The sequence below is a fragment of the Nomascus leucogenys genome, chromosome 4 (genome assembly GCF_006542625.1).
Source record: "Nomascus leucogenys isolate Asia chromosome 4, Asia_NLE_v1, whole genome shotgun sequence".
In the NCBI taxonomy this organism is placed as follows: Eukaryota; Metazoa; Chordata; class Mammalia; order Primates; family Hylobatidae; genus Nomascus; species Nomascus leucogenys.
In genome coordinates, this window is record NC_044384.1 from 93,495,116 (window position 1) to 93,520,213 (window position 25,098).

Below are 25,098 nucleotides of genomic sequence, written 5' to 3' on the forward strand. Positions count from 1 at the left end.
TCATCCACTGTCAGGAAAAGGCACATGGCATGCAACCGCAGGACCGATGACTAGATGTCAGAGCTGGCTCCCGGTTGGGATATGAGTGACTTTGTGGAGGATGGCGCCTAAATGAGGCATGCCAATTTCCGCACCAGGGTGACGAACATAGGGGCTCCTAAAAGGCTAGCCCAATGTATCTGTATTTCCTTGGGGATTAAAACCCATGATCTTCAGTTCCTCAGAGAACTGAAAGTTGCAACGAGAAATCCAGTAATTCCTGTTATCTGCAGGCTTTATAAGTCAGTGGAGCCTGTGGAGGTGGCCAGAATCCGGCACTCCAAGCACTGCTGTCTTCTCACGGAGTCTTGAAGCCAGAGCAGTGCCAGGATGTCACGGGAGCTGGCCCCACTGCTGCTTCTCCTCTCCATCCACAGCGCCCTGGCCCTGAGGATCTGCTCCTTCAACGTCAGGTCCTTTGGGGAAAGCAAGCAGGAAGACCAGAATGCCATGGATGTCATTGTGAAGGTGAGCCCCTTTCCTGGGAGGAGGATCCCAGACACCCCTCACACCCTCTCTCCTGTCTTCAGACTTTAAGAGACTCAAGGAACTTAAAGTTGGCCCTTAGGGGGAATGTAGAAGCTGGCTTGGAACAATAACCACTTCAACTCTCTGTAACTCCTGCCGTCATCTTAGAACAGGGGTGCTAACAGTGGCTCCCTCCAGGGTTGCTGGGGGGACTACAGGAGTTGGCAAAAGGAAAGCTCTTAATGTAGTATCTGGCTCATTATACGTTCCAGATAAGCATTAGCTGTTATGATTTTTATTGCTATTTATTGAATGCCTGTATCAGGCACTATAAGCACATGGCTTCATTTCATAATCTTTATGAAGAGGGACTATTACTCCCCATGTAGAGGTGATGAACAAAGAAAGATGACATAACCTTATACAACTACTCCTTTTCACCAGCAAAGCCCAGCTCCTTTCTCTCTCTTTCCTTTCCTTTTCTTTCTTTCTTTTCTTTTCTCTTTCTTTCTTTCTTTTCTTTCTTTCTTTCTTTCTTTCTTTCTTTCTTTCTTCTTTCTTTCTCTTTCTCTTTCTCTTTCTTTCTTTCTTTCTCTTTCTTTCTTTCTCTTTCTTTCCTTCTTTCTTTCTTTCTTTGTCTTTTCTTTCTTCTTTCTTTCTTTCTTTCTTTCTTTTCTTTCTTTCTCTTTCTCTTTCTCTTTCTTTCTTTCTCTTTCTTTCTTTCTCTTTCTTTCCTTCTTTCTTTCTTTCTTTGTCTTTTCTTTCTTCTTTCTTTCTTTCTTTCTTTCTTTCTTTCTTTCTTTCTTTCTTTCTTTCTGTTCCTTACTTTTTTCCTTCCTTCCTTCTCTCTCCCATCCTCACCATCCCTCCCTCTCTTTCTCTTTCTTCCTTCTTCTCCTCCTTCCTTCCTCTCTCCCTCTCCTCTACTCCCCCAGTCCTTCCACCTTCGCTTACGCTTTCCTTGAGTGATATACCCAATGTCTGGGGACACTGCTTGCTTTCTCTGGAGTCAGTTGACTCCCTTTATCCTACAGGTTAATTTATTTTTGATGCTGGCAACTTAACCCTTTCCCAGGACTCTGGAAAGGTACTTATTACCTTAGGAAACCTGAGGCACCATGGTGTGGTAGGGGGGCCAGGAGCCCTGGGTCCAGATTCCACCTACCAGACTTGTGAGCTCTGGAGGCCCTGCACCTCCCTGAACCACCAGCTCCTCTCAGTAAAATGGCGACCACGCCCAAATACCACCTGTAGCATTGGCTGGTGAAGAGAACTCAGGGTGCCTGAGGAGCCCAGCAGAGCCTGCAGCAAGGCGGGTATTCATGAGCCAGAGCCGCTGCTGTTGCTCTTATCGGGAAGGAGGATTGGAGTGAGGACTGGCAGGCTCTGTTCTTACTTGGACGAGCCTCTCAGACCCGGGTGGCCCTGCCCTTTGGGAGGTACCCAAGGCCTTCTAGATGGTGTTGTTTAGCCAGGATAGCAATGCCAAGCCTATGGGAACCATGACAAGATTGTTCAATGGGAAACCCTGACATGCAAGGCAATGATTTTCCCCACTTCACACATGGCCCGTGGAGCCTGGGTAGCCACTGAGTTCCCATCTCCTTCCTCACTGATGCAACCCGGCTGTCTTTCGGTTCCTTGGTGAGTCCATCATGGGGGCTTGAACTCTGCATCTCCTCTGAGCAGCTGTGTCCTGCAGAGCATGTCCGAAGTCCTTGTCAAGGCTGCCTCACCTTCCCCATCCTACCAAGAGGCCATCCCCAAAACACTGCAAGAGCCACCCAACAGGGCACTCACAGTCACCCGAGAATGCCAGGCATTCAGAATAGGATTATCTCTAGCACCCATTGACTAAACACCTCCTGTAGGCCAGGAATTCTATATTCTGATTTAATACTATGACTTAGGTGATATTGCCCCCACTTCATAACTGAGAAAACAGAGGCTGAGAGTGGCCCCTTATCCAGGTTTCCATAGCCAGTAAGGGGAAGAGCCAGGATCAAACACATCCCTGCAGCCCAGCCATAGAAGCTGAGATGCCTTCTCCACTCTTCCATCCCAGATTTATGGCTTCAGAGACTCAGCAGCGTCATGCTGCCATCATTCTGACCTGCAGTGGGGAGGCTGGAGAGTGAGGGAGGCCTGCCTTCTCCATCTTGAGGTTGGCCCCCGCATACCATGGGCAGCCCTCCAGATGCTGACCCCTCCCTGGCTGAGTCTCCCCTGTCTGTGCGTTCTCAAGTGTGTCCTTAAAGAACAGAGCTTGCTCATCCAGCAAATGCTCAGTGAAGCTAGACCTTGCGTCAGACACACCAGGGCACTAAGGATGTGGCAGTGGCTGTGGGAAGCATTGCCTCCCTCTTCACAGAGCTTACAGCAGAGGGCAATGGTCATTTCAGGAGTGCATGCGATGTGCCAGGCCCTTAATGTGCAGTATTTAATTCAGCCTCACTGCCACTCTGATTATTGTGCCCATTTTGCAGAGGAGGCAAATGGAACTCAGAGGTGAAGTGAGTTGCCCAAATAGTTGTGGAGCATGTAAGTGGCAGAGGGAGGGCTGGAGCCCAGGCTCTTCCCACCATGCTGAGCTGCTCCCTATTTAGAGGCAGGAAATAGGGTTTCACAAGCCACCTTCTGCCCCAGATCTTTCTTTTCTTCTCTTTTTTTCTTTTTCTTTCTTTCTTTCTCTTTTTTCTTTCTTTCTTTCTTTCTTTCTTTCTTTCTTTCTTTCTTTCTTTCTTCTTTCTTTCGTTTTCTTCTTTCTCTTCTTTCTCTTTCTTTCTTTCTCTTCTTTCTTTCTTCTTTCTTTTTCTCTTTCTTTCTTTTTTCTCTTTCTTTCTTTCTCTCTCTCCCCTCTCCCCTCCCCTCCCCTCCCTCCCTCCCTCCTTCCCTCCCTTCCTTCTTTCCTTCCTCTTTCTCTATTCCTTCCTTTTTTTTTTTTTTTTGGACAGGTTCTTGCTCTGTTGCCTAGACTGGAGTGCAGTGGTGCAATCATAGCTCACTGCAGCCTTGACCCCCTGGGCTCAAACAATTCTCTCATCTCAGCCTCCTGAGTAGCTGGGACTACAGGTGCACACACCATGCTGGCTAATTAAAAAAAAAATTGTAGAGATGGAGTCTCACTGTGTTACCCAGGCTGGTCTCAAAGTCCTGAGCTCAAGATCCTTCTGCCTCAGCCTGCCAAAGCACTGGGCTTACAGGTGTAAGCCACCACACCTGGCCTGCCCCGGATATTTCAAGACCCCTCCAGACCATCTCTTTCCCTCTCCCCAGGCCCACTTATAACACACCTTGCTTGAATTCTCTGAACACTAGGCGAGCACAACCCAGAAATTCCTCTTTCCCTCCTGTGAACACAGTCAGGAATTTGGCCTTAGTCAGGGAGATATCAGGGTTTCAGGTCTCAGCTCTGGAAGGTTTTCTCCCTGGGGCTCTCATCCTGGGAGCCTCTTCTTGAGCTCCTGGTCTGAAATTTGAGCAGGGAGAACGTGTCAAGAGGGATTAGAAAATGGAATATTTGGCCGGGCGCAGTGGCTCATGCCTGTAATCCCAGCACTTTAGGAGGCCTAGGCGGATGGATCACCTGAGGTCAGGAGTTCGAGACCAGCCTGGCCAGCATGGAAAAACCCTGTCTCCACTAAAAATACTAATTTTTAGTAAAGCTAGTTTGCTGGGCGTGGAATTGCTTGAACCCAGGAGGTGGAGGTTGCAGTGAGCCGAGATTGCACCACTGCATTCCAGCCTGGCTGCAGAGCAAGACTCCATCTCAAAAATAAATAAATAAATATAGTGGTCAAGAAGGTGCTCTGTAATGTAGATAACCTGCTGTCCTGTATTCACTCTGTGTTCAAATTACTAAACCTCCTGGAGCCTCAGAGTACCCAACTACACTAGCATTAAGGACTAGCATCAAAGAGTTATCATGAAAACTGATGAGTTGCTGGGCACGGTGGCTCACGGCTGTAATCCCAGCACTTTGGGAGGCTGAGGCGGGCGGATCACCTGAGGTCAGGAGTTCAAGACCAGCCTGACCAACACGGTGAAACCCCATGTCTACTAAAATACAAAAACTGGGCATAATGGCAGGCACCTGTAATCCCAGCTACTCAGGAGGCTGAGGCAGGAGAATCACTTGAACCCAGGAGGCGGAGGTTGAACCCAGTGAGCCAAGATTGCGCCACTGTGCTCCAGCCTTGGCAACAAGAGTGAGACTCTGTCTCAAAAAAATAAAATTGATGAGTCAATGATAAGAGGTAACTCTTATGAAGCCCTTCCTATGTGCCAGGCACCATATTAGGCATGTTATATAAGACAACTCATTTAACTTATATTAAATAAGTTAGTTAGAAATGCACCTGTCATATTCTGATAAATTTTGGCCATTACCTCCCACAATTCCTTCCATCAAGCAGTTTTCTTTTTTAAATAAGACTTCAATTTTAATTATAAAGATCTAACTTTTAAATTTTTTTAAATTAAACAATGATTTTAAAATGAAAATAGTCATTAGAGATTATTTTTAAAATACAGAAACCTGTAAGGAAGAAAATAAATCATTCATTACCCTGTCACTTGAAGGTAATAGTTGTTGGCATTTGGGTAATTGTCTTACAGGCATACGTAAGTCTGCATGGGTTTCACAGCACGGACACCATCCTGTGTCATCAGTTTTATATTCTGCTTTATATTATAAATATTTCCCATGATGTTCATATTCTTTTAAAACATGGCTTTAATGCTATATAATGCATTATCCTGTGTTTGCAACATAATTCATTGAGTGATTTTCTGTTTGGCAATACCTAGATTGTTTCCAATTTTTTGTTGCAATACATCTTTCTCTTTGATCTGTACAGGTAATAATAATTTGTTTCATGTCTCCTATATGGCTGGCACTATTCTAAGTACCCACTTAATCCTCTAGCAACCCCCTGAGGGACTGATATTATCATCCCAATTTATAGATGAGGAACCTGAGGTGCAGAGAAATTGTGGATATTTTCTTACAATGAGAGACTTTTTTTTTTTTTTTTTGAGTTGGAGTCTCACTCTATCACCCAGGCTGGAGTGCAGTGCTGTGATCTCGGCTCACTGCAACCTCTGTCCCCCAGGTTCAAGTGATTCTCCCGCCTCAGCCTCTTGAGTAGCTAGAATTACAGGCATGCGCCACCATGCCTGGCTAATTCTTGTATTGTTAGTAGAGACAGGGTTTCACCATATTGGCCAGGCTGGTCTCGAGCTCCTGACCTCAGGTGATCTGCCTGCCTCGGCCTCCCAAATTGTTGGGATTACAGGCTTCAGCCACAGCGCCCCGCAGGAAGACATTCTTCAGAGTGGAAAAACTGGGTCAAAGGGTGTACATATTTGAAAATGCCTTCCAGAAAGGTGTGGCAGTCACAGTGACTAAATCGGCAGACTGGCTTGGCCAGCGGCTACCAGCTCCCAGGAGAGCCCTGTGTGGCTGATGCCATGGAGTTCAAGCTGTCCATGGAAGGCTCCAGCCTTAGGACGTTGTTCTCCTCATCAGTCACTAAACAGGTGGACCTCCCGCCTGGGGCAGCCTCCTAAAGGCTGAATCCCCAGTCATGGAGGCACCCGGACAGGTGAGTGCTGGTGTCTTTCACTCAGTCCTTCTGAAGATGGAACTGGAATGTGTGCTCTGGAAAGACAGGACCACTGGCGTAACCCTCCTACTCCATGTATTTGGTGGCTGTGTAAGAGGACATAATTAACCTTGGGGGCCAGGCACAGTGGCTTATGCCTGTACTCCCAGCACTTTGGGAGGCCGAGGTAGAAGGATCACTTGAGGCCAGGAGATTGAGGCTGCAGCAAGTCATGATCACACAGCTGCACTCCAGCCTGGGTGACAGAACAAGACCCTGTCTCAGAAAAAGATACCAACCTTGGGGATGCCTTGTCCTTGACCAACAAATCCTGTGGCATTGAGTCCACCAGGATCCCATACACAGAAAGGCCCCTATGGGCTTGGTCACAGAAAGGGCTGTGGGCTCGGTCTGCACCCTGGCCTCCAGGCCGTTGCTCACTTTGAAGGAGCCTCTCCTATATTCTTTTCTCTCTGAGAGCCTTCTCATCTTTCAGGGTCCATTCAAATGTCACCTCCACCGTAGAGCCCTTCCAAATCCTCCGAATAGAAGCAATTAATTACTCCTCAACACTTCCACAGCTTGTGACTTATTTAGTGCAGGTTTTTGTTTTGTTTTGGTTTTGGCCTCACATCATAGCTAGCTGTTTCCATTTGTCTCGCCTGCTGGACTGTGAGTCTTCCAGAGCAGTGACTGTGGTTTTTTTTGTTTTGTTTTTGTTTTTTTATTTTTTTGTTTGTTTGTTTTTTTTCTTTTTTGAGACGGAGTCTTGCTCTGTCGCCAGGCTGGAGTGCAGTGGCGCGATCTCGGCTCACTGCAACCTCCGCCTCCCAGGTTCCAGTGATTCTTCTGCCTTAGCCTCCTGAGTAGCTGGGATTACAGGCGCCTGCCACCACGCCCGGCTAATTTTTGTATTTTTAGTAGAGACGAGGTTTCACCATGTTGGCCAGGCTGGTCTCGAACTCCTGACCTCAGGCAATCTGCCCGCCTCGTCCTCCCAAAGTGCTGGGATTACAGGCGTGAGCCACCATGCCCGGCCGGGACTGTATTTTAACAGTTCAACATGGTGGGCTTTGTAGTCACACAGACCTGAGTTCAAATCCTGACTCTACCACCTATCCTGGCCGTATGACTTTAAGCTAGTCACTCAACCACTCTGAGCTTGGTTTCTGCCTATGTTTAATGGGCTAATAAGCATAGTTACCCCATAGGGTTGTTGTAAGGCTTGGAGCAGGTTTGCAGTAAATGTCAGCTTTTATTATTATTATATTATAATTATACCTCTTTATTTCTAATCCAGTCTGTTATCTTTGCTTACTAAGGGCTTAATAAATATTTATTATTATTATTATTGTAATTATTCAAGCAAAGCCAAGAGACAGGATATTGTGGGGAGGTCATGAGCAAGGGGCTCTGGGCTTGAATTGCATAGGTTCAAATTCTGCCTCCGCCACTTTCTAGTAGGGTGATTGGGAGTGTAATTTACTCAACTTTCTCTGAGTCTCACGCTCCTCTTTAAAATGTACATAACAAAAGCACCTACCTACCTCAGGGAGTCCTTCATTTAGTTCAGAGAAGAAATTATTTTAATAAGCACTCAGTGCAATACTTAAAAACAGTAAGTGTCCAATAAAAGGTTTTATCAGTGGTAAATGACCTCAAACCCCTGGGAATTCTCTTTCTTGCAGATCATCAAACGCTGTGACATCATACTTGTGATGGAAATCAAGGACAGCAACAACAGGATCTGCCCCATACTGATGGAGAAGCTGAACAGGTAACACGGGGAAGGGTAGGCCCTCTAGGGCTCAAGGTCAAGTGCGAGGACATCTGAAAGCCCCTGGGAACTGAAAGTAATGTGAGATCCTGCACTTGACCACCAGTTCACACAGCCAGTGTTGCCCAGGAGTCCAACTGCCTTAGCCACAGTCCTGAGAACTTTCAACCAGTTGATTTTACTATGATAAAACAGAATGGGGAAATAGATGACGGGTCTGGACACAGAAAAAAATGAAAAAAGCAGATGAGGCTGAGCTAAAAAGTACAGTTATGAAGAAAATGTTGGAAAAAAGAGAAAAGATTAAAAACCAATAGTAGAAGAAAGATAATGAAATTACAATGTGCTCACACACAGGAATATTATGCAGCTGTTAAAAGTCATGCTGGTGGCCAGGCGTGGTGGCATGTGCCTATAGTCTCACCTACCTGGGAGGCTGAGGTGGGAGGATCGCTTGAGCCCATGAAGTTTAGGCTATAGTGAGCCATGATCACACCACTGCACCCCAGCCTGGGCCACAGAGCAAGACCCTATCTCTTAAAAAAAAATAATCGTGCTTGCTACAGAGTAAGTTAGAGCTAAATATTCCAGCATGGAATAATGGCCGCAATATATTAAAAAAAGCAAGTTGAGAATTGCAGGTAAAATAGCCCACTTGAGTCATCATGTTACATGAATAAGGGTGTGTTTGTGTTTCCATGTGCATAGAGATGAAAGACTGGAAGGATGCTCTCCAGACTATTAATAGTGGTTACTTCTAGGGGGTGTGATCGGAGAGCTGTGGTGAAAGGGGTTAGTGAAGGAACGAGGGGCACTTGCTTCTTATTTTAGTACTTTTTAAATCTGAGACTCTGTCGCCCAGGCTGGAATGCGGCAGCAAGATCTCGGCTCACTGCAACCTTTGCCTCCTGGGTTCAAGTGATTCTCCTGCCTCAGCCTCCCAAGTAGCTGGATTTAGAGTCACGCACCCACTATGCCTAGCTAATTTTTGTATTTTTAGTGGAGTCAGGGTTTTGCTATGTTGCCCAGGCTGGCCTCGAACTCCTGACCTCAAGTGATCTGCCCCTCTCAGCCTCCCAAAGTGCTGGGATTACAGGCGTGAGCCACTGCACCTGGCCATCTCAGCAAGAAACACTTAATAGGGACTTTTGAACAAAAGCCATGTCTGGGTCTTGGGTAGGGGCAAGATGAGATGGTAGATCCTGGTGCCATCATCCCCCAGCCTCCGGGCTTATCCGTCATAGGGAAGGAATGTGTAGGACAACTGTAGGGACAGGCAAGAATCCATGTCAATCTGCCTAAGGGCTTCCCTTATAGTAAGAGAACTGAGTGGGGGACCTGCCTGAGTCACCCAGCCAGGAAGTGGCCAAGCCTACCTTTGAACTTGCGTCACATCTGATCTCATAGCCAGTGCTCTATTCTTTGTCATCTCAGCCTTCCTTGGAGTGGCGCCAGTCAGGTTTATGGGAGACTGAGGGGACAGGTTTGTAGGGGACTGAGGGGACAAGTGGGTTCCAGTTGTCTCTACCACAGTCAGTCTGAGGCGAGTCTTTTCACCATCAGTGGTCTTGGCACTCCCCAACCTATCTAGACTGTCGTGGATTCCAGGCAGAGCCAAGCCTGTTTGTCCCTTTATCCCCCATAAGCCAGGATGGGCCTTAGTCACTTTGCAACTGAGTCACCACAAGCAGTTTGCTAACTCAGGACTTGGCAGGCTATGTTCAAAATAGGGCCAGTCTTCCCAAAGTGGAAGCCCGGCAGAACCTACTGTTCACACTCCTGGGGCCCCAGGGGCTGAGTCTGCCTTAGAATAATGCATCTGAAGTCCCAGGAATTTCTGTAAGGTCTAAGTTGGCCCCTAAATACCCCTTCTGCTTTTTTTCCAACTGAACCTGAGAATATGCTGCAGCTTTAGACATGGCCTAGATCTTTTTGTGAGCAGATAGAGTGAAACTGTGTTAGGCTCTGCCCAGAGTGGAGTTATCAGCAGGTTTGGTAAACACACAGAGAGAGTCCGCTTTCCCTGGTGCAGGTGAGGGGCAAGGTCAGTGGGACTTCATGGCTGTATCCCCAGCACCCAGGATATAAACAACAGCGAATTGAAATCATGGTCCCAAAGCTTGTGAAAAAATGACTGAGGGCTTTCAGAGGAGAGAATATTCCTGCTTATCATAAATGCTCAGGAGTGGTTCATGGACACAGACAGTGGCCTGATGACATTTATTCCACCAGAAAGCATGAGCTACAGCTGCAGCCATGGGCATGAGCGGGGTCAGGGACTGATTCTGGCCCAGATTGTCTTCTAGGGTCTCAGTGGCCTCCCACGGGTACAGGCCAAAGCATGTGGGTTTTTGGGTGAGCTGGATCTAGGTTCAAATCCCAGCTTTGCACTTGCAAACCATAGAAAGGGGATAATGATAATACTTTCCTCATAAGGCAAGAAATAATCGCTGTAAAGATCCTGGCAGATGCCACATTCCAGCCAATCAATGGTGGCTCTTCTTATTGAACTCAAAGGTTATGATGAACAGCGGCCCTTCCACATGATGCCATTGGGTGTCTGGAGGCATATTGGAAAGAAAGTAACATGTGCAGTAGGGGAATGTTTATTCTTCAAGATGCAGTGTAAAATCTTTGTTTTCTAGAAATTCAAGGAGAGGCATAACGTACAACTATGTGATTAGCTCTCGACTTGGAAGAAACACATATAAAGAACAATATGCCTTTCTCTACAAGTAAGTATCATCTATGCTCCCTGGAACATAGCCACTAATAAATCGTGAATTGAATCAAAATGCATGTCTTTTCTTCAAAACCAAATTTTGATTTCTAACCAATTCTCAGTGTTGATCAAAATAATTGCTGTCAAAACTAGGGGCTTAGGCAAAGTATTAACTCTTCAAGCTGAAAACACAAGGAGTCTCCAAACACCTAATTTGTTGGTTGGCTCCATGGTTGCCAGGCCGGGAGTTCTTTACTCCTCATAGTCAAGTCCTGGCCCAGGGCTGGAAAGCTGAGGTTCTCAGCACAGCTGATTTCTGAACTTCGTGTTCTTTTCCTCTTCCTGCTAGTAATTTCTTAAGTCTGAACATTAACTTGTGGGTGCCACAGATAACTAGTATGGCTCAGATCTTCAGCTTCCAGATTCTCAACAGCTCCCTGGCTGTTGAGAAGAGTTGACTTAGCCTTGTTCTCAGGAAGACGATCCTGTGCTTGAGCCTGCTCTGGAGTCTAAGAAAGCCATGGGAACCTACATCTCTGCTTCCTGAAAGTAGTAAGAAAAGGGCTGACTCAGCTGGGAGGACTTCCTTTTCCTTCTTTCAGGGAAAAGCTGGTGTCTGTGAAGAGGAGTTATCACTACCATGACTATCAGGATGGAGACGCAGATGTGTTTTCCAGGGAGCCCTTTGTGGTCTGGTTCCAGTCTCCCCACACTGGTAAGACCCGCAGGCCTCTCTCTCTGGGACCTCCCCAATGGCCCATGAATGCACAGCAGCCTTGAGCATGAGCTCAGTTTTATGCAGCCCATTAGGGAGGCATTAGGCTGGATGTGATAGTGCGTTGCTTCTAATACCTCAATGCAGACGATGCAGTTCAGTGTGATGGCACCAGGCTTGCTTCTCAGAATGCCATGACTCAAGACTTCCCCAGCCCAGAACCCACTTTCTGGAAGCAATGGTAGTCCACTCTCTTTGGAGAGTTTAGGCTCATGGAAATTGTTTTCTGCAATTCCTTGGTTCCTGTCAAGTACAACTCTTCCTTCCTTTTTAAAAATCCTGGCTGGGGGCTGGGCGAGGTGGCTCACGCTTGTAATCCCAGCACTTTGGGAGGCCGAGGTGGGTGGATCATGAGGTCAGGAGATCGAGACCACGGTGAAACCCCGTCTCTACTAAAAATACAAAAAATTAGCCGGGCGTGGTGGCGGGCGCCTGTAGTCCCAGCTACTCGGAGAGGCTGAGGCAGGAGAATGGCGTGAACCCGGGAGGCGGAGCTTGCAGTGAGCCGAGATTGTGCCACTGCACTCCAGCCTGGGCGACAGAGTGAGACTCCGTCTCAAAAAAAAAAAAAAAATCCTGGCTGGGTGCGGTGGCGCATGGCTGTAATCCCAGCACTTTGGGAGGCTGAGGTGGGTGGATCACCTGAGGTCAGGAGTTTGAGACCAGACTGGCCAACATGGTGAAACCCCGTCTCTACTAAAAATACAAAAATTAGCTGGGCGTGGTGGTGCACACCTGTAATCCCAGCTACTCGGGAGGCTGAGGCAGGAGAATCGCTTGAACCAGGGAGGCAGAGGTTGCAGTGAGCCGAGATCATACCACTGCACTCCAGCTTGGGTGATAGAGTGAGACTCTTGTCTCAAAGAAAAAAAAAAAAAAAAAAAGCCCTAAGCAATGGCTTAGGCGAACCCCTAGCCTAGAGGCTCACTCTCCCTCCAGTCACTGCATCGCAGACTCCTCCACAGGCTGCAGTGGGTGAGGAAATCCAAATGGATTGCTCCCTGAACTCTAACAACAGTACTTGTACTGGCCCCTGATTAAGTGCCAGCCTCCTGTAATTCTTGCAATGACTACGAGGTAGGGAGTAGGATTATCTCCACTTTACATTTCAGGAAACTGAGGTTTCAAAAGGCATGGAGTCACCCAGCTACTGAAATGGACAGGCCAGGGTTGTAACCCAGGCCACCACCTCAGGAGCTCATGTTCTTTTTTTTTTTTTTTTTTTTTTTCTGTTTTTGAGACAGGGCCTTGCTCTGCCATCCAGTCTAGAGTGCAGTGGCATGATCTTGGCTCACTGCAACCTCCACCTCCTGGGCTCAAGCAATCTTCGCCCCTCAGTCTCGCAAGTAGCTCAGACTATAGGCATGCACCACCACACTCAGCTAATGTTAAAATTTTTTATAGAGATAGGTCTCGCTATGTCGCCTAGGGTGTTCTTGAACCCCTGAGCTCAAGCCATCTGCCTGCCTTGGCTTCCCAAAGTGCTGGGATTACAGGTGAAGCCACTGTGCCCAGCCAGTGGTTAACATTGCATGTGAACCACTATGCAGTGCTTGATGGAGTCAAGAATCAAATATTTTTTCAGTACCTACTATGTACCAGGCTCTGTTGAGGGCACTGGACAAGACAGAGGAGGTGACACTGGGCTGTGACCTGAAGAAGCCAGCCATACAGAGGGCTGGAGAAAGGGCATTCCACGTGGAGGGCACAGTGAGCACAAAAGCTCAGAAGTGGGAAGGAGGCTGGAATATTTAGGGGGACCAAAACGAGGATGGGGGAGGGCAGTGGAGGCCTAAGGAGGAGAGCTGGCGATGAGGACGCGTGGGGCCCTGGATGCAGCCTGCTGGGCTGAGTTCCGGCTCCTCTCTGTGTGACTTGAGCAGTGACCGCCCCACAGCCCGTGTCTGTTGAGGTAAGAGTGGGAATCCAGGCTAAGAATGAGGGGAAGTCCCAGGAGGAGGTGCTCAGAAGGCGACAGGTGCTGTTAGCAGGTGGGCCAGGCACGGCTTCCGAGGCTCGTGCACATTGCCACACTCAGGCTCTCTCAGTCCTCCAACGGTGGGGGAAGGTTTTCAGACACTTCACAAAAGTCTTTGGTGAAGACCATGCTAGTTTTTAAATAGCCTTTTGGAACTTTTGTTCTTAATTACAAAAGGAGTATAAACTGACAAGCCTCAATTTTTTTTTTTTTTTCGACACAGTTTCGCTCTTGTTGCCCAGGCTGGAGTGCAGTGGCGTGATCTTGGCTCACCACAGCCTCTGCCTCCCAGGTTCAAGTGATTCTCCTGCCTCAGTCTCCGGAGTAGCTGGGATTACAGGCATGCGCCACCACCCCCAGCTAGTTTTGTATTTTTAGTAGAGACAGGTTTTCTCCATGTTGGTCAGGCTGATCTCAAACTCCTGACCTCAGGTGATCCACCAGCCTCAGCCTCCCAAAGTGTTGGCATTACAGGAGTAAGCCAACACGCCTGGCCAATTTTTTTAAATTAGAAAATGTGTGACTGGGCTCGGTGGCTCATGCCTGTAATCCCAGCACTCTGGGAGGCTGAGATGGGTCAGTTTATACTCTTTTTGTAACTCCCAGCTGGGCGTGGTGGCTCACACCTGTAATCCCAGCACTTTGGGAGGCTGAGATGGGTGGATCACCTGAGGTTGGGAGTTTGAGACCAGCCTGACCAACATGGAAAAACCCTATCTCTACAAAACGAAACAAAACAAAACAAAACAAAAAAACAAAGTTAGCCAGGCATGATGGTGCATGTCTGTAATCCCAGTTACTTGGGAGGCTGAGGCAGGAGAATCGCTTGAACCCGGGAGGCGGAGGTTGCAGTGAGCCGAGATTGTGCCATTGTACTCTAGCCTGGGCAACAAGAGCGAAACTCCGTCCCAAAAAAAAAAGAAAACCTTTAAAAAAAAAAGCAGAAAATACAACCATAAATATATGCAATTTTTCCTGTCAATTAAAAAAAGAAAGAAGAGAGATAAAATACATCAGAAACAAAAGAAAATACAGATTTGCCACACACACAAAAAGGGGAAAATAAAAGCACTCAAAATGCCAGCATGGAAAACAGTTGTTATAAGTAAAATGTTTATTTACGAACAGAATGCTTGTTCCCTGGTACCGCAAGGAAAAGTCAACATTCAGATAAAAAGTTTTCTCAGCAAGCCAATTTTACTTTCTGCAGAAAGGGTGCTCTTTGCAGATGGAACAATGGCGAGAGCACACCTGAATAAAGGAGGGAAGCAATTTTTGTCCCTTACTCAGCTTGTCCCTGCTACTGTGTCCTGTCTCTATTGGCTGGAGCCAGACCACACAATCTAAGCTAACCCGACTGGCTAATAATTTATACCTTTCTTAAATAGGTAAAGGCAAGGGAGAACAAAGGAAAAGAGGAAGTTGCTTATGCCAAATGGGGAAGGGGCAAAGGCTGTGAGCTGGAATGTGCCTGGGAGCTGGAATGTCCAGCACAAATAGCTTGGTTAAGGTACAAGGACATAGAATGTACTACGTGCCTGTGAGCATGTCTAACAGCTACACAGGATAGAGCTTAACAAAGAGTTATTAGCGCAAAGCAAGGAGGCTTGAAGGAAGTCAGTCTTTAAAAGAAACTATTATTTCTAACACTTACGATTTATTCTTTAACAAGAAGGGAAACTTTGAAGAGGGAACTTTTTTACTTTCTACAACAGTCTACCAGCTTTCTCTTAGCCATGAAAGGCAACTGAGACAAATGAGTCTTTCGCGTACTAAAAATAGGCAGCCTAATGACCCCAAGATCATTAAAATCTCGGCCACTGGCTGTACCCTCTGGGAACTGGGGACCCAGACAATGCAGCCTGTGCCTTCTGGAGGGGAGAGCCTGTTTCCCTCCAGCAGTGTTTGTGAGACCTTGACAGGGGAAGTGTGTGACTCCCGCCTCTTTCCTGTTTCTCAGCTGTCAAAGACTTCGTGATTATCCCCCTGCACACCACCCCAGAGACATCCGTTAAAGAGATCGATGAGTTGGTTGAGGTCTACATGGACGTGAAACACCGCTGGAAGGCAGAGGTGATGACTCTGTGTCAGCCGAATTCCCATCTAGCAGGGGCAGGCTCTGGTCCCTGAGTGGGATGAGTACCTCTCCAGGGAGGGGGAGGGGGAAGGGCATGTGCAGGCTACCACCACTTACAGCATTCTTTAAGGCCTTTCTTCAGCCCTAAGTATCCTTCTTGCTAAATCTGCCTGGGTACCCTGTATGTGGGCCTTGGAAATTGCCACACTTTCCCATTAATAACAGATGCCAACATTTACTGAGTGAATAGCTAGTGCCAGGCACTGTGTTGAGACTTGACATGGACAAGTTTATTTAATCCTCGCAATAATCCCTTGAGGTAGCTACAGTACCTTTCTCATTCCCACTTTGCAATTGAGAAGTGTGAGGCATAGAGCAGTCAGGATTGTTTCAGTTGCAAGGGACAGAATCTTAACATGGCTCATTTAAAAAAGGAGCAATTGATTCGTTTGTGTAACTGAAATGTCCAGGAGTACTTCAGGCATAGCTGGATCCAGGGCTCAGACAAGGTAATCAGAGCTTGATTTGTCTCTTCCTTTCCATCTCCTGGTTGCCCTTTCCTCTGTGTGGCTCCATTCTCAGGTTGGCTCCACCCATGGGATGGCAAGATGGCCACCAGCAGCCTCCAGACCGACTGATAAATTTTCTTTCCCATGAGGCAACAAATACTGTGGGACTGAGTCTCATTGGCTCTGACCGGGTCAGGTGTCCATCCCTGAACCAATCATTGTGATCAGGGTGTTGAGATACTCTGATTGGCTAAATCTGTGTCCACCCCAGCTCCACCCCAAACTCATAGTTTGAGGAGGAGGAGGGATGGGTGGTCTCCCAAAGGAACTTGGGGTGCTGTTTTCACAGAAGGGGGCACACATTTGCCATCCCTATAGGCTCAGTTCTTTCCACTTTTGGAAGAGACCACTGGTGGCTGTGAGGGTCTGTGAAAGCTCTTGGCAAATATGGAAGTGCACCCAAGGGTTCTTCTTCTGTATTTCTCTTTTCTTGTTTCGGAATGTGACTCCTGTGATCCCCCTTCCTCCTCTTGAGTTTCGCTGCTCAAATGCAAAATGAATCAAATAAAGTGTGAACATAGTCCATCAGAGCTGGGGCATGGAAAAGACCAGGGGTGTATTTCATTGCTTATTAATAAATAGATCAAAAGAAAGATTATTTCCAAAAATTATGAAATCATTCACTTATTAAACAAGAATGTATTGAGCATCTATTGAGTGTTGGGCTGTGGGGAGGCATCAGTGGCCTAAAAGTGAACAAGAGGGGAAACTGTTCAGTGAAGCAGACTGGGATGTGATTCTTTTTTTTTTTTTTCTTGAGATGAAGTCTTGCCCTTGTCCCCAGGCTGGAGTGCAATGGTACAATCTCGGCTCACTGCAACCTCCACCTCCCAAGTTCAAGCGATTCTCCTGCCTCCCGAGTAGCTGAGATTACAGGCGTGTGCCACCATGCCTGGCTAATTTTTATATTTTTAGTAGAAACGGGGTTTCATCATGTTGGCCAGGCCGGTCTCTAACGCCTGACCTCAGGTGATCCACCTGCCTTGGCCTCTCAAAGTGCTGGGATTACAGGCGTGAGCCACGGTGCCTGGCTAGGATGTGATCCTTGACTTCACCACTTGAACCTCCCAGTCCTGTGGCCTAGATCAGGTCACTTAATCTCTCAATCCTGTTTCTATAGAGGTTAGTGGGCCCTTGTACCTCCTATTGTTTATTGCTGCGAGGTGTAAATTTAAAAACACCTACTGCTAGGCCTGGCACATAGTGAAGGTTCAGCAAATCATGTCTATATTAGCAGAAGCTGGTGATCACTGAGGTTAAGGATGACACTCTGTCCTCAACTGAACCCATCAATCACGGGGAAAATTGTGATCACCAAGGTCAAAATAAAATGTTCTTGAAGAAAACTCTAAAGTCAGCAATGCCCCACCAAACAATAGCACAAACAAGGAAATCTGGCACTTCCTCTGGATTGCGGAATGTTGAAAATTCTGTTCCAAGAGCCTTGCAGGGAAAAATACTTCCAAGATAGGAAGTTTCTGTTGGTGGCCTTGGGTGGGGGTGGACAGCTCACTCGATGGTCCCCTCCCCGAAGATGCCTCCCACCTCCTCAAGGGACTGAATTTTCACAGAAATAAGTTTCCAACTTCAAAACAATAGGAGAGAAAGAGTGATGCCAGGGTTGTAAATACACCACCCAAATTCACTTTTCCTGCTTGAAAACAAAAGGTGTTGATTCATTCGTATGTTTACACTCTACAGTAGTTTGAGCCAGGGACAAAAGATGTGAGGGAGTAGATTCACTGAAATTTTTTTTATCCACACCTGACTCTGCATGCTGAATTATGGAAACGTGGTGACTAAGAACAGCAAACATTCTCCTTCCTATTAAGAACACCCTCCCTGGTACGCACTCGCCTGTCATCGACTCATCAAAGCTGTGACTCAATTTTAAACAACAAAAAGAAATTTTTAAATACCTCGTATTCATTTGCTAGAGCCGCCATAACAAAGTACCATAGTGAAGACTGGGTAGTTTAAACAATAGAAAGTGAGTTCGTCACTGTTCTGGAGGCTAGAAGTCCCAGATCAAGGTGCGCCAGCAGGGGTGGTTTCTTTTGGGGGCCTCTCTCCTTGGCTCGTAGATGGCCATCTTCTTCCCGTGTCTTTACATGGTCTTTGCTCCATTTTTCTGTGTCCTAATTTCCCCTTTTTACAAGAACGCCAGTCATATTGGATTAGAGCCCATCCATATGACCTCGTTTTACCTTAAGTCCCTCTTGAAAGGTTCTATCTCCAAATACAGTCGCATTCTAAGGTGCTGGGGGTTAGGACTTCAACATAGGAATCTGGCCGGTGCGGGAGCAAGGGGTAGACATGATTCAGCCCATAACAGATCCTGTTGTTTACTGGGCCTGGGAGGCAGAGTCTTTGCTAGAGTCCTGCGTGAAAGCATTCTGCAGCAGCACCCACCAGGTGACAGTTCCAAATCTTGTCTTTTAGAACTTCATTTTCATGGGTGACTTCAATGCTGGCTGCAGCTACGTCCCCAAGAAGGCCTGGAAGAACATCCGCTTGAGGACCGACCCCAGGTTTGTTTGGCTGATTGGGGACCAAGAGGACACCACGGTGAAGAAGAGCACCAACTGTGCATACGACAGGTAGGAGGCCCTGCGGGGTGCTGCTGGCTCACCACAGTGCTTGGTGTGCACTAGGAAAGACGCAAGGTGGCTGGGCACTGTGGCTCACGCCAATAGTCCTAGCACTTTGGGAGGCCTCGGTGGGTGGATCGCTTGAGTACAGGAGTTTGAGACCAGCTTGGGTAACACGACGAAACCCCGTCTCTACAAAAAATACAAAAATTAGCCGGGCATGGTGGCACACACCAATACTCCCAGCTACTCAGGAGGCTGAGGTGGGAGGATCGCTTGAGCCCAGAAGGTGGAGGCTGCAGTGAGCCAGGATCGCACCACTGCACTCCAGCCTGGGAAACAGAGTGAGACTTTCTCTCAAAAATAAAAAATAAAAATAAAAATAAAAAAAAGCACACGGCTTGGAGAGCTGAGTCTATTAAATGTCAGGCCCCTCTACTGGGTACCACTTGCAGTGTATGAACCACCGGACCCTATGCAGTGGCCCTGGGCACTGTAGCTTAGCAGAGGTAAGCACTGGCTTCGGTATCAGACAGGCCTGGATTTAAATCGTGACATTACCACTTCATATGTCTGTGACCAAGAGACAAGCTCTCTGTGTCTTTCATTTCCTCCCCTGTAAAATGGAAATTATCCTAGTGCCTCACTCATGAAGATCCGATGTGGAGTAAATGAAATAACACGTCAGGCTGCGAGCACAATGCCTGGCATACGGCAAGTGCTCATTACATTCATGGGCTGTTCATTGATCCATCACAAAGACTTACCGCAATTGATTCGCCCAATCCCCGTCATTAGGCATTAGGTTATTACTAAGGGTTTGCTGTTATAAATACTGCTAAAATCAATATCCTCTATGCATTTTGTGCAAGTATTTATGATTTCCTCAGGAAGCAACCCTAAAAATGAGACCAATTAGTGCAACAGTATTTATACTTTTAAAGCTTTAGCTACATATTCCTAAATGCAAATGCATACATTTAAGTCCTAGCATTTCCTTGTGCTTTTTAAAGTCCCTTCAGGGATTTTCAAACAGCTTTCATCTTTGCTCCTTCAATGGGGACAGAGTGGGGAGTGCCTGAGGCGTGTGAATGTTAGTGATCTTCCATCACAGAGACCACAGGTGGGGAAACCTCTAGGAGCCTGGTGTCAGGTGGTGGCCACAGTTCCCAGAGCTCAGCCTGCCACGAGGAAGTGTGAGATGGCCATCTGCATGAGAGCCACCAGGCCGCTCGTTTTCACTTCCTCTCGGAGCTTTTTTTTTTTTAGACAGAGTCTCGCTCTGTCCCCCAGGCTGGAGTGCAGTGGTGCAATCTCGGCTCACTGCAAGCCCCGCCTCCTGGGTTCACGCCATTCTCCTGCCTCAGCCTCCCGAGTAGCTGGGACTACAGGCGCCCCCCACCACACCCGGCTCATTTTTTTTTTTTTGTATTTTTAGTAGAGACAGGGTTTCACCGTGTTACCCAGGTGGTCTCTACTAAAACAGGCCACCGCGCCCAGCCTGTTCCTCTTGGAGCTTTTGAGGCTGGTGTTTCCTTTGCAGAAGTTATCACTCTGCAAAGTGGGAACCCAAGGCGGGGAGTTACAGGGGTCTAAGTGCCCAGACCATCCCCGCCCCCTATTTTGAAGGACTTCCAGCAAAGCCGGGACGATGGCCGCTCACTTGAACATGGCAGTTGTGTGCCCTTGGGTAGGTCAAGTCCCTTCTCCAGCGCCATTCTTCTCCCCTGGCTAATGAGTAGGAAGTGATTGAAAATGATACAGAAGAATCAGAAGGCAACATGGCCACAGTAGATCAGGTGGGGGGTAGAACAGGTTAGAAAAATATGTTTACTAAAAGGATCCTGATTTTATACACATGTATCCCAAAGGACGGTGGGATTACATGTGACATTTTAAAGATTAATTTCTTATTTTGATGCTCTGAATTTTGTTTCTCATAACAACATGTATAACTCTTGTGCCTTTTTTTTCCTTTTTTTTGAGACAGAGTCCTGCTCTGTTGCCCAGGCTGGAGTCCAGTGGCACGATCTCGGCTCACTGCAACCTCCTGGGTTCAAGCGATTTTCCTGCCTCAGCCTCCCAATTAGCTGGGATTACAGGATTACAGGCATACACCACCATGCCCCGCTTTTTTTTTTTTTTTTTTGTACTTTTAGTAGAGATGGGGTTTCACCATGTTGGCCAGGCTGGTCTTGAACTCGTGACCTCAGGTGATCCGCCTGCTTTGGCTTCCCAAAGTGCTTGGATTACAGGTGTGAGCCACCATGCCTGGCCTCTTGTGGCTTTTAAAAAGTCATAGGCCAGTTGTGGTGGCGTATGCTGTAATCCCAGCTACTTGGGAGGCTGAGGCAGGAGGATCACTTAAGCCCAGGAGTTCAAGGCTTTAGAGCAACATGATCACATGCCTGTGAATAGCCACGGCACTCCAGCCTGGACAACACAGTGATACCTGTCTCAATACAATAAAATAAAAAGTAAAATTAAATAAATAAACTGAGAAAATAAAAAGCCATAAAAATGATGTTTTAAAAATGGAATTAGACAAGATGGTCTCAATTCCAGTCTTTGCTCCATGTTCACATATTTATCGAACACCTCTCATGTGCTGAGTGCTGGGGGAACGTGCAAAGATGCCTAGGATCTGGCTGGTACCCTGGAGTGAAAACTTCACATGAACACTGGCCTGGTCCTACACATCCCTAGAAGAATTCAGAAATGGAAGAGCCTTAAACATGTCATGCTTTGCCTTCTGAGTCTTAAAGAAAGCTTTCACAAATCTCTAACTTGATGTGAAGAATTTCCATTTGGGTTGAATTAAAAGCCGTAGCCTGGGCCAGGAGCAGTGGCTCACACCTGTAATCCCAGCACTTTGGGAGGACGCGGCTGGTGGATCACGAGGTCAGGAGATCGACACCATCCTGGCTAACACGGTGAAACCCCGTCTCTACTAAAAAATACAAAAAAAATTAGCCAGGCGTGGTGGCTGGCACCTGTAGTCCCAGCTACTCAGGAGACTGAGGCAGGAGAATGGTGTGAACCCAGGAGGCAGAGCTTGCAGTGAGCCGAGATCACGTCACTGCACTCCAGCCTGGGCGCCACAGCGAGACTCCGTCTCAAAAAAAAAAAAAAAAAAGAAAACCGTAGCCTGGGCGCAGTGGCTTACACCTGTAATCCCAGCACTTTGGGAGGTTGAGGTGGGCGGATCACCTAAGGTCAGGAGTTCAAGACCAGCCTGGCCAACACGGCAAAACCCCGTCTCTACTAAAAATACAAAAATTAGCCAGGCATACTGGCACACACCTACAATCCCAGCTACTTGGGAGGCTGAGGCAGGAGAATTGCTTGAACCCGGAAGGTGGAGGTTGCAGTGAGCTGAGATGGCGCCACTGCACTCCAACCTGGGCGACAGAACAAGACTGTATCTCAAAAAAAAAAAAAAAAAAAGTTAGTTGTGGTGGTGATGTTAGCAAATGCAGATACCAAAACTGTTGATTAGAATGGGGAAGGCCCAGTGGGCACTCATGAAATGGCAGTTTGACTCACCTTGCCATTCCTCGGGAAGTCACTTAGGACCACGTAGACCACAACTGCATCCCCCATCTTGGGATATGTTAGTTTCCAAAACTCATTTGACTACCTCATTCTTACTTTTTGTCATTACTGCAAAGCACACATGCTGTGATTTTTCTCGATATTTTTCATTACATCCCTTAATTTCTTGCTGAAATAAATTTTTAAAAGAAATTTCATGATACTAGCATAAGAAAGCAGCAGCATTTGCCATAAATTGAAGGTAACGTAAAAATTAAGTCCAGTGAAAATCACGCATTGTTAAATTCTGCCTTAATTCTCTTGCCTGCAGAATGCTGCTCAGAGATGGCAGCCTACTCTCTGTCAACATGGGACTGAGGGAGGTATTAAAGACAAACCAGCACCTCCCTGAGAATTTCTCCATAATCAAATCAGGGAAAGTGAAAAATAAATGAAAAAGGAGGCCGGGCGCGGTGGCTCACGCTTGTAATCCCAGCACTTTGGGAGGCCGAGGTGGGCGGATCATGAGGTCAGGAGGTCGAGACCACGGTGAAACCCCGTCTCTACTAAAAAAAAATACAAAAAATTAGCCGGGCGTGGTGGCGGGCGCCTGTAGTCCCAGCTACTCAGAGAGGCTGAGGCAGGAGAATGGCGTGAACCCGGGAGGCAGAGCTTGCAGTGAGCCGAGATTGTGCCACTGCACTCCAGCCTGGGCGACAGAGCGAGACTCCGTCTCAAAAAAAAAAAAAAGAAAAAGAAAAAGGAACAGCGTTCTCAGTATGCAAGTCATTGTTGTGTGGGATAGTGTGCATGTGTCATATAAAATCTTCTCCTACTCCACCAGGACATTACCCACACTGGGAGACAGTGTCCTGGTGTCCACAGAATCATGGCAGGGACTGATCCTATTTCACAGTTGTAGGCACTGTCCTTTAGGGTCACAGGCTAAAACCAGGTCTGGACTTTGAGCACCACATGAAAGGGCCAGGCTGCTCAGTTAATTCCAGACAGCAAACACAGACCTTGGTTTGATCTCAGCAATCACAGGTTGGATTAACACAACTGTTTTCCCTCCCCTTGTTCCAGGATTGTGCTTAGAGGACAAGAAATCGTCAGTTCTGTTGTTCCCAAGTCGAACAGTGTTTTTGACTTCCAGAAAGCTTACAAGCTGACTGAAGAGGAGGTAAGGTTACCATCTTGTCTTTCTATGCCATTGTTCTGGAAAGATGAGTTAGCTTGGGCAACGTAATGAGACCCCATCTCTATGAAAAATTCAAAAAAATTAGCTGGGCATGACGGTGCATGCCTATGGTCCCAGCTACTCGGGAGGCTGAGGTGGGAGGAGGATCACTTGAGTCCAGGAAGCGGAGGTTGCAGTGAGCCAAGATCGCACCACTGCACTCCAGGCTGGGCAACAGAGTGAGATCCTGTCTCAAAAAAAAAAAAAAAAAAAAGATGGATTGATGTCATCCTTTGAGGTCACCACTGAAGACACAACATTGGGCACTAGACCTTGACTCTCAATGCCTACGATTCTGTGATTTGAGGCCCCTCCAAAATTTCTGATCGAGCTGGTCTTGCAATGACGCTTACCAGTGTGTGTTCTGTGGGGTGACTTCAGGCATTTCATCTCCCCTCCCTCGTCCTGAATTTGCTCATCGCTAAAATGAAAGCATCTCCAAGGCATCTCCTAATTTCCATATCTACTTCCCCTTTCTCCTTATAGGCCCTGGATGTCAGCGACCACTTTCCAGTTGAATTTAAACTACAGTCTTCAAGGGCCTTCACCAACAGCAAAAAATCTGTCACTCTAAGGAAGAAAACAAAGAGCAAACGCTCCTAGATCCAAGGGTCTCATCTTATTAACCATTTCTTGCCTCTAAATAAAATGTCTCTAACAGATATGAACTGCTCCCTGTACTTAGGAAACAAGACTGATCCAACTGCTTTCAGTTTTTGACCTGAATTTATTCTGACTTGAGCCAAATTGGAAGGAGAATCTTTTGTATCTCTCTTGGTCTCATACCTCCCCTGAATTGTCCAAAAGGGAACCAGGGGCATTTGTAGACCAAAATGATGATCTTCATGCCCTGAGCCAGAGCCCCATCCACTGTCACTGTCCCTGCTCAACCCTGTCATGCGAGAGGCTGCAGGGGGAGGAAGAGCGTCAGCTTTCAGTGCTCATGAGGGGTCCTGTTCCACAGGCAATGACCAGAAACACCAAGGCCCCAGCTGCCCCTGTGATTAGGGCAATTAACTGTTTTAAGAATCTGCCCCCTCCTGTCTGAGGTCAGGCCACCATCGCGTCTCACAGTGTTGAAGGATAAAGGCCACTCCCACCTGGTTTCTCTGCCTTCGAATTGTCCTCCAACTCAGTCGGCCCAGGAAGCATCAGTGTCATCCTCTGAAATACTAATCTGACCACAGCCCACCCTCAGTCCCACCCCCTGCCCATAAATCCTTCAGCGGCTCCCATCACCATCGGAGAGAGCTCAGTCTTGGCCACCATGAAGGTCTCTGCGATCTGGCATATTGCACCAGCCCCACCTTCTGCCAGGGTCCCACCCTGAACCCCTGCTCCAGGAGGAGGTCCTCCGCCCTGCATACCCCATGCTCTTCCTCCCTGGGGGCCTTGGCTCTGCCCCCCCCATGCCCTGCCCTATTCCAGAGCCCGGGCCAAGTGCCCCCAGCCCCCACGTGCGCTCTACCTCTATTGCAACATCCACCACATTATATTTGTCACCAAGGCCAGTGTTGGAGGTCTTTGGGGCCCCAGTGCGACAAACACCTAGTGGGCTGGCTGGGACTCGAGGATTTTGTTATCTTTCTGCAATCAAGGAGGCTCACTGGAGTCCAACAACACAGCACCATTTAGCCTGTATCCAAGGTGCCCATTTTTGTTTGTTTTGCTTTGTTTTCCCTGGTGGTTCTTTGTTCAAGTCATACACGAACATGGCTAAAT

General features: G+C 47.4%; 1 protein-coding gene across 2 annotated transcripts; it reads left to right on the forward strand.

Annotated features, from left to right (window-relative positions):
- Positions 1-272: 272 nt before the first annotated feature.
- On the forward strand, positions 273-24,409 carry DNASE1L3 (deoxyribonuclease 1 like 3). 2 transcript variants are annotated; one of them, XM_003257229.4, is made up of 8 exons: positions 304-507; positions 7,802-7,890; positions 10,536-10,625; positions 11,215-11,327; positions 15,326-15,438; positions 18,454-18,611; positions 23,223-23,319; positions 23,863-24,038. In XM_003257229.4, exons 1-8 carry the CDS (start codon positions 370-372, stop codon positions 23,977-23,979), a joined length of 915 nt encoding a protein of 304 aa, XP_003257277.1. In that variant the 5' UTR covers positions 304-369; the 3' UTR covers positions 23,980-24,038. The 2 variants fall into 2 exon arrangements, with proteins under 2 accessions (XP_030666027.1, XP_003257277.1); XM_030810167.1 differs by lacking the exon at positions 10,536-10,625 and having other exon boundaries at positions 273-507; positions 23,863-24,409.
- The last annotated feature ends 689 nt before the right edge of the window (positions 24,410-25,098 follow it).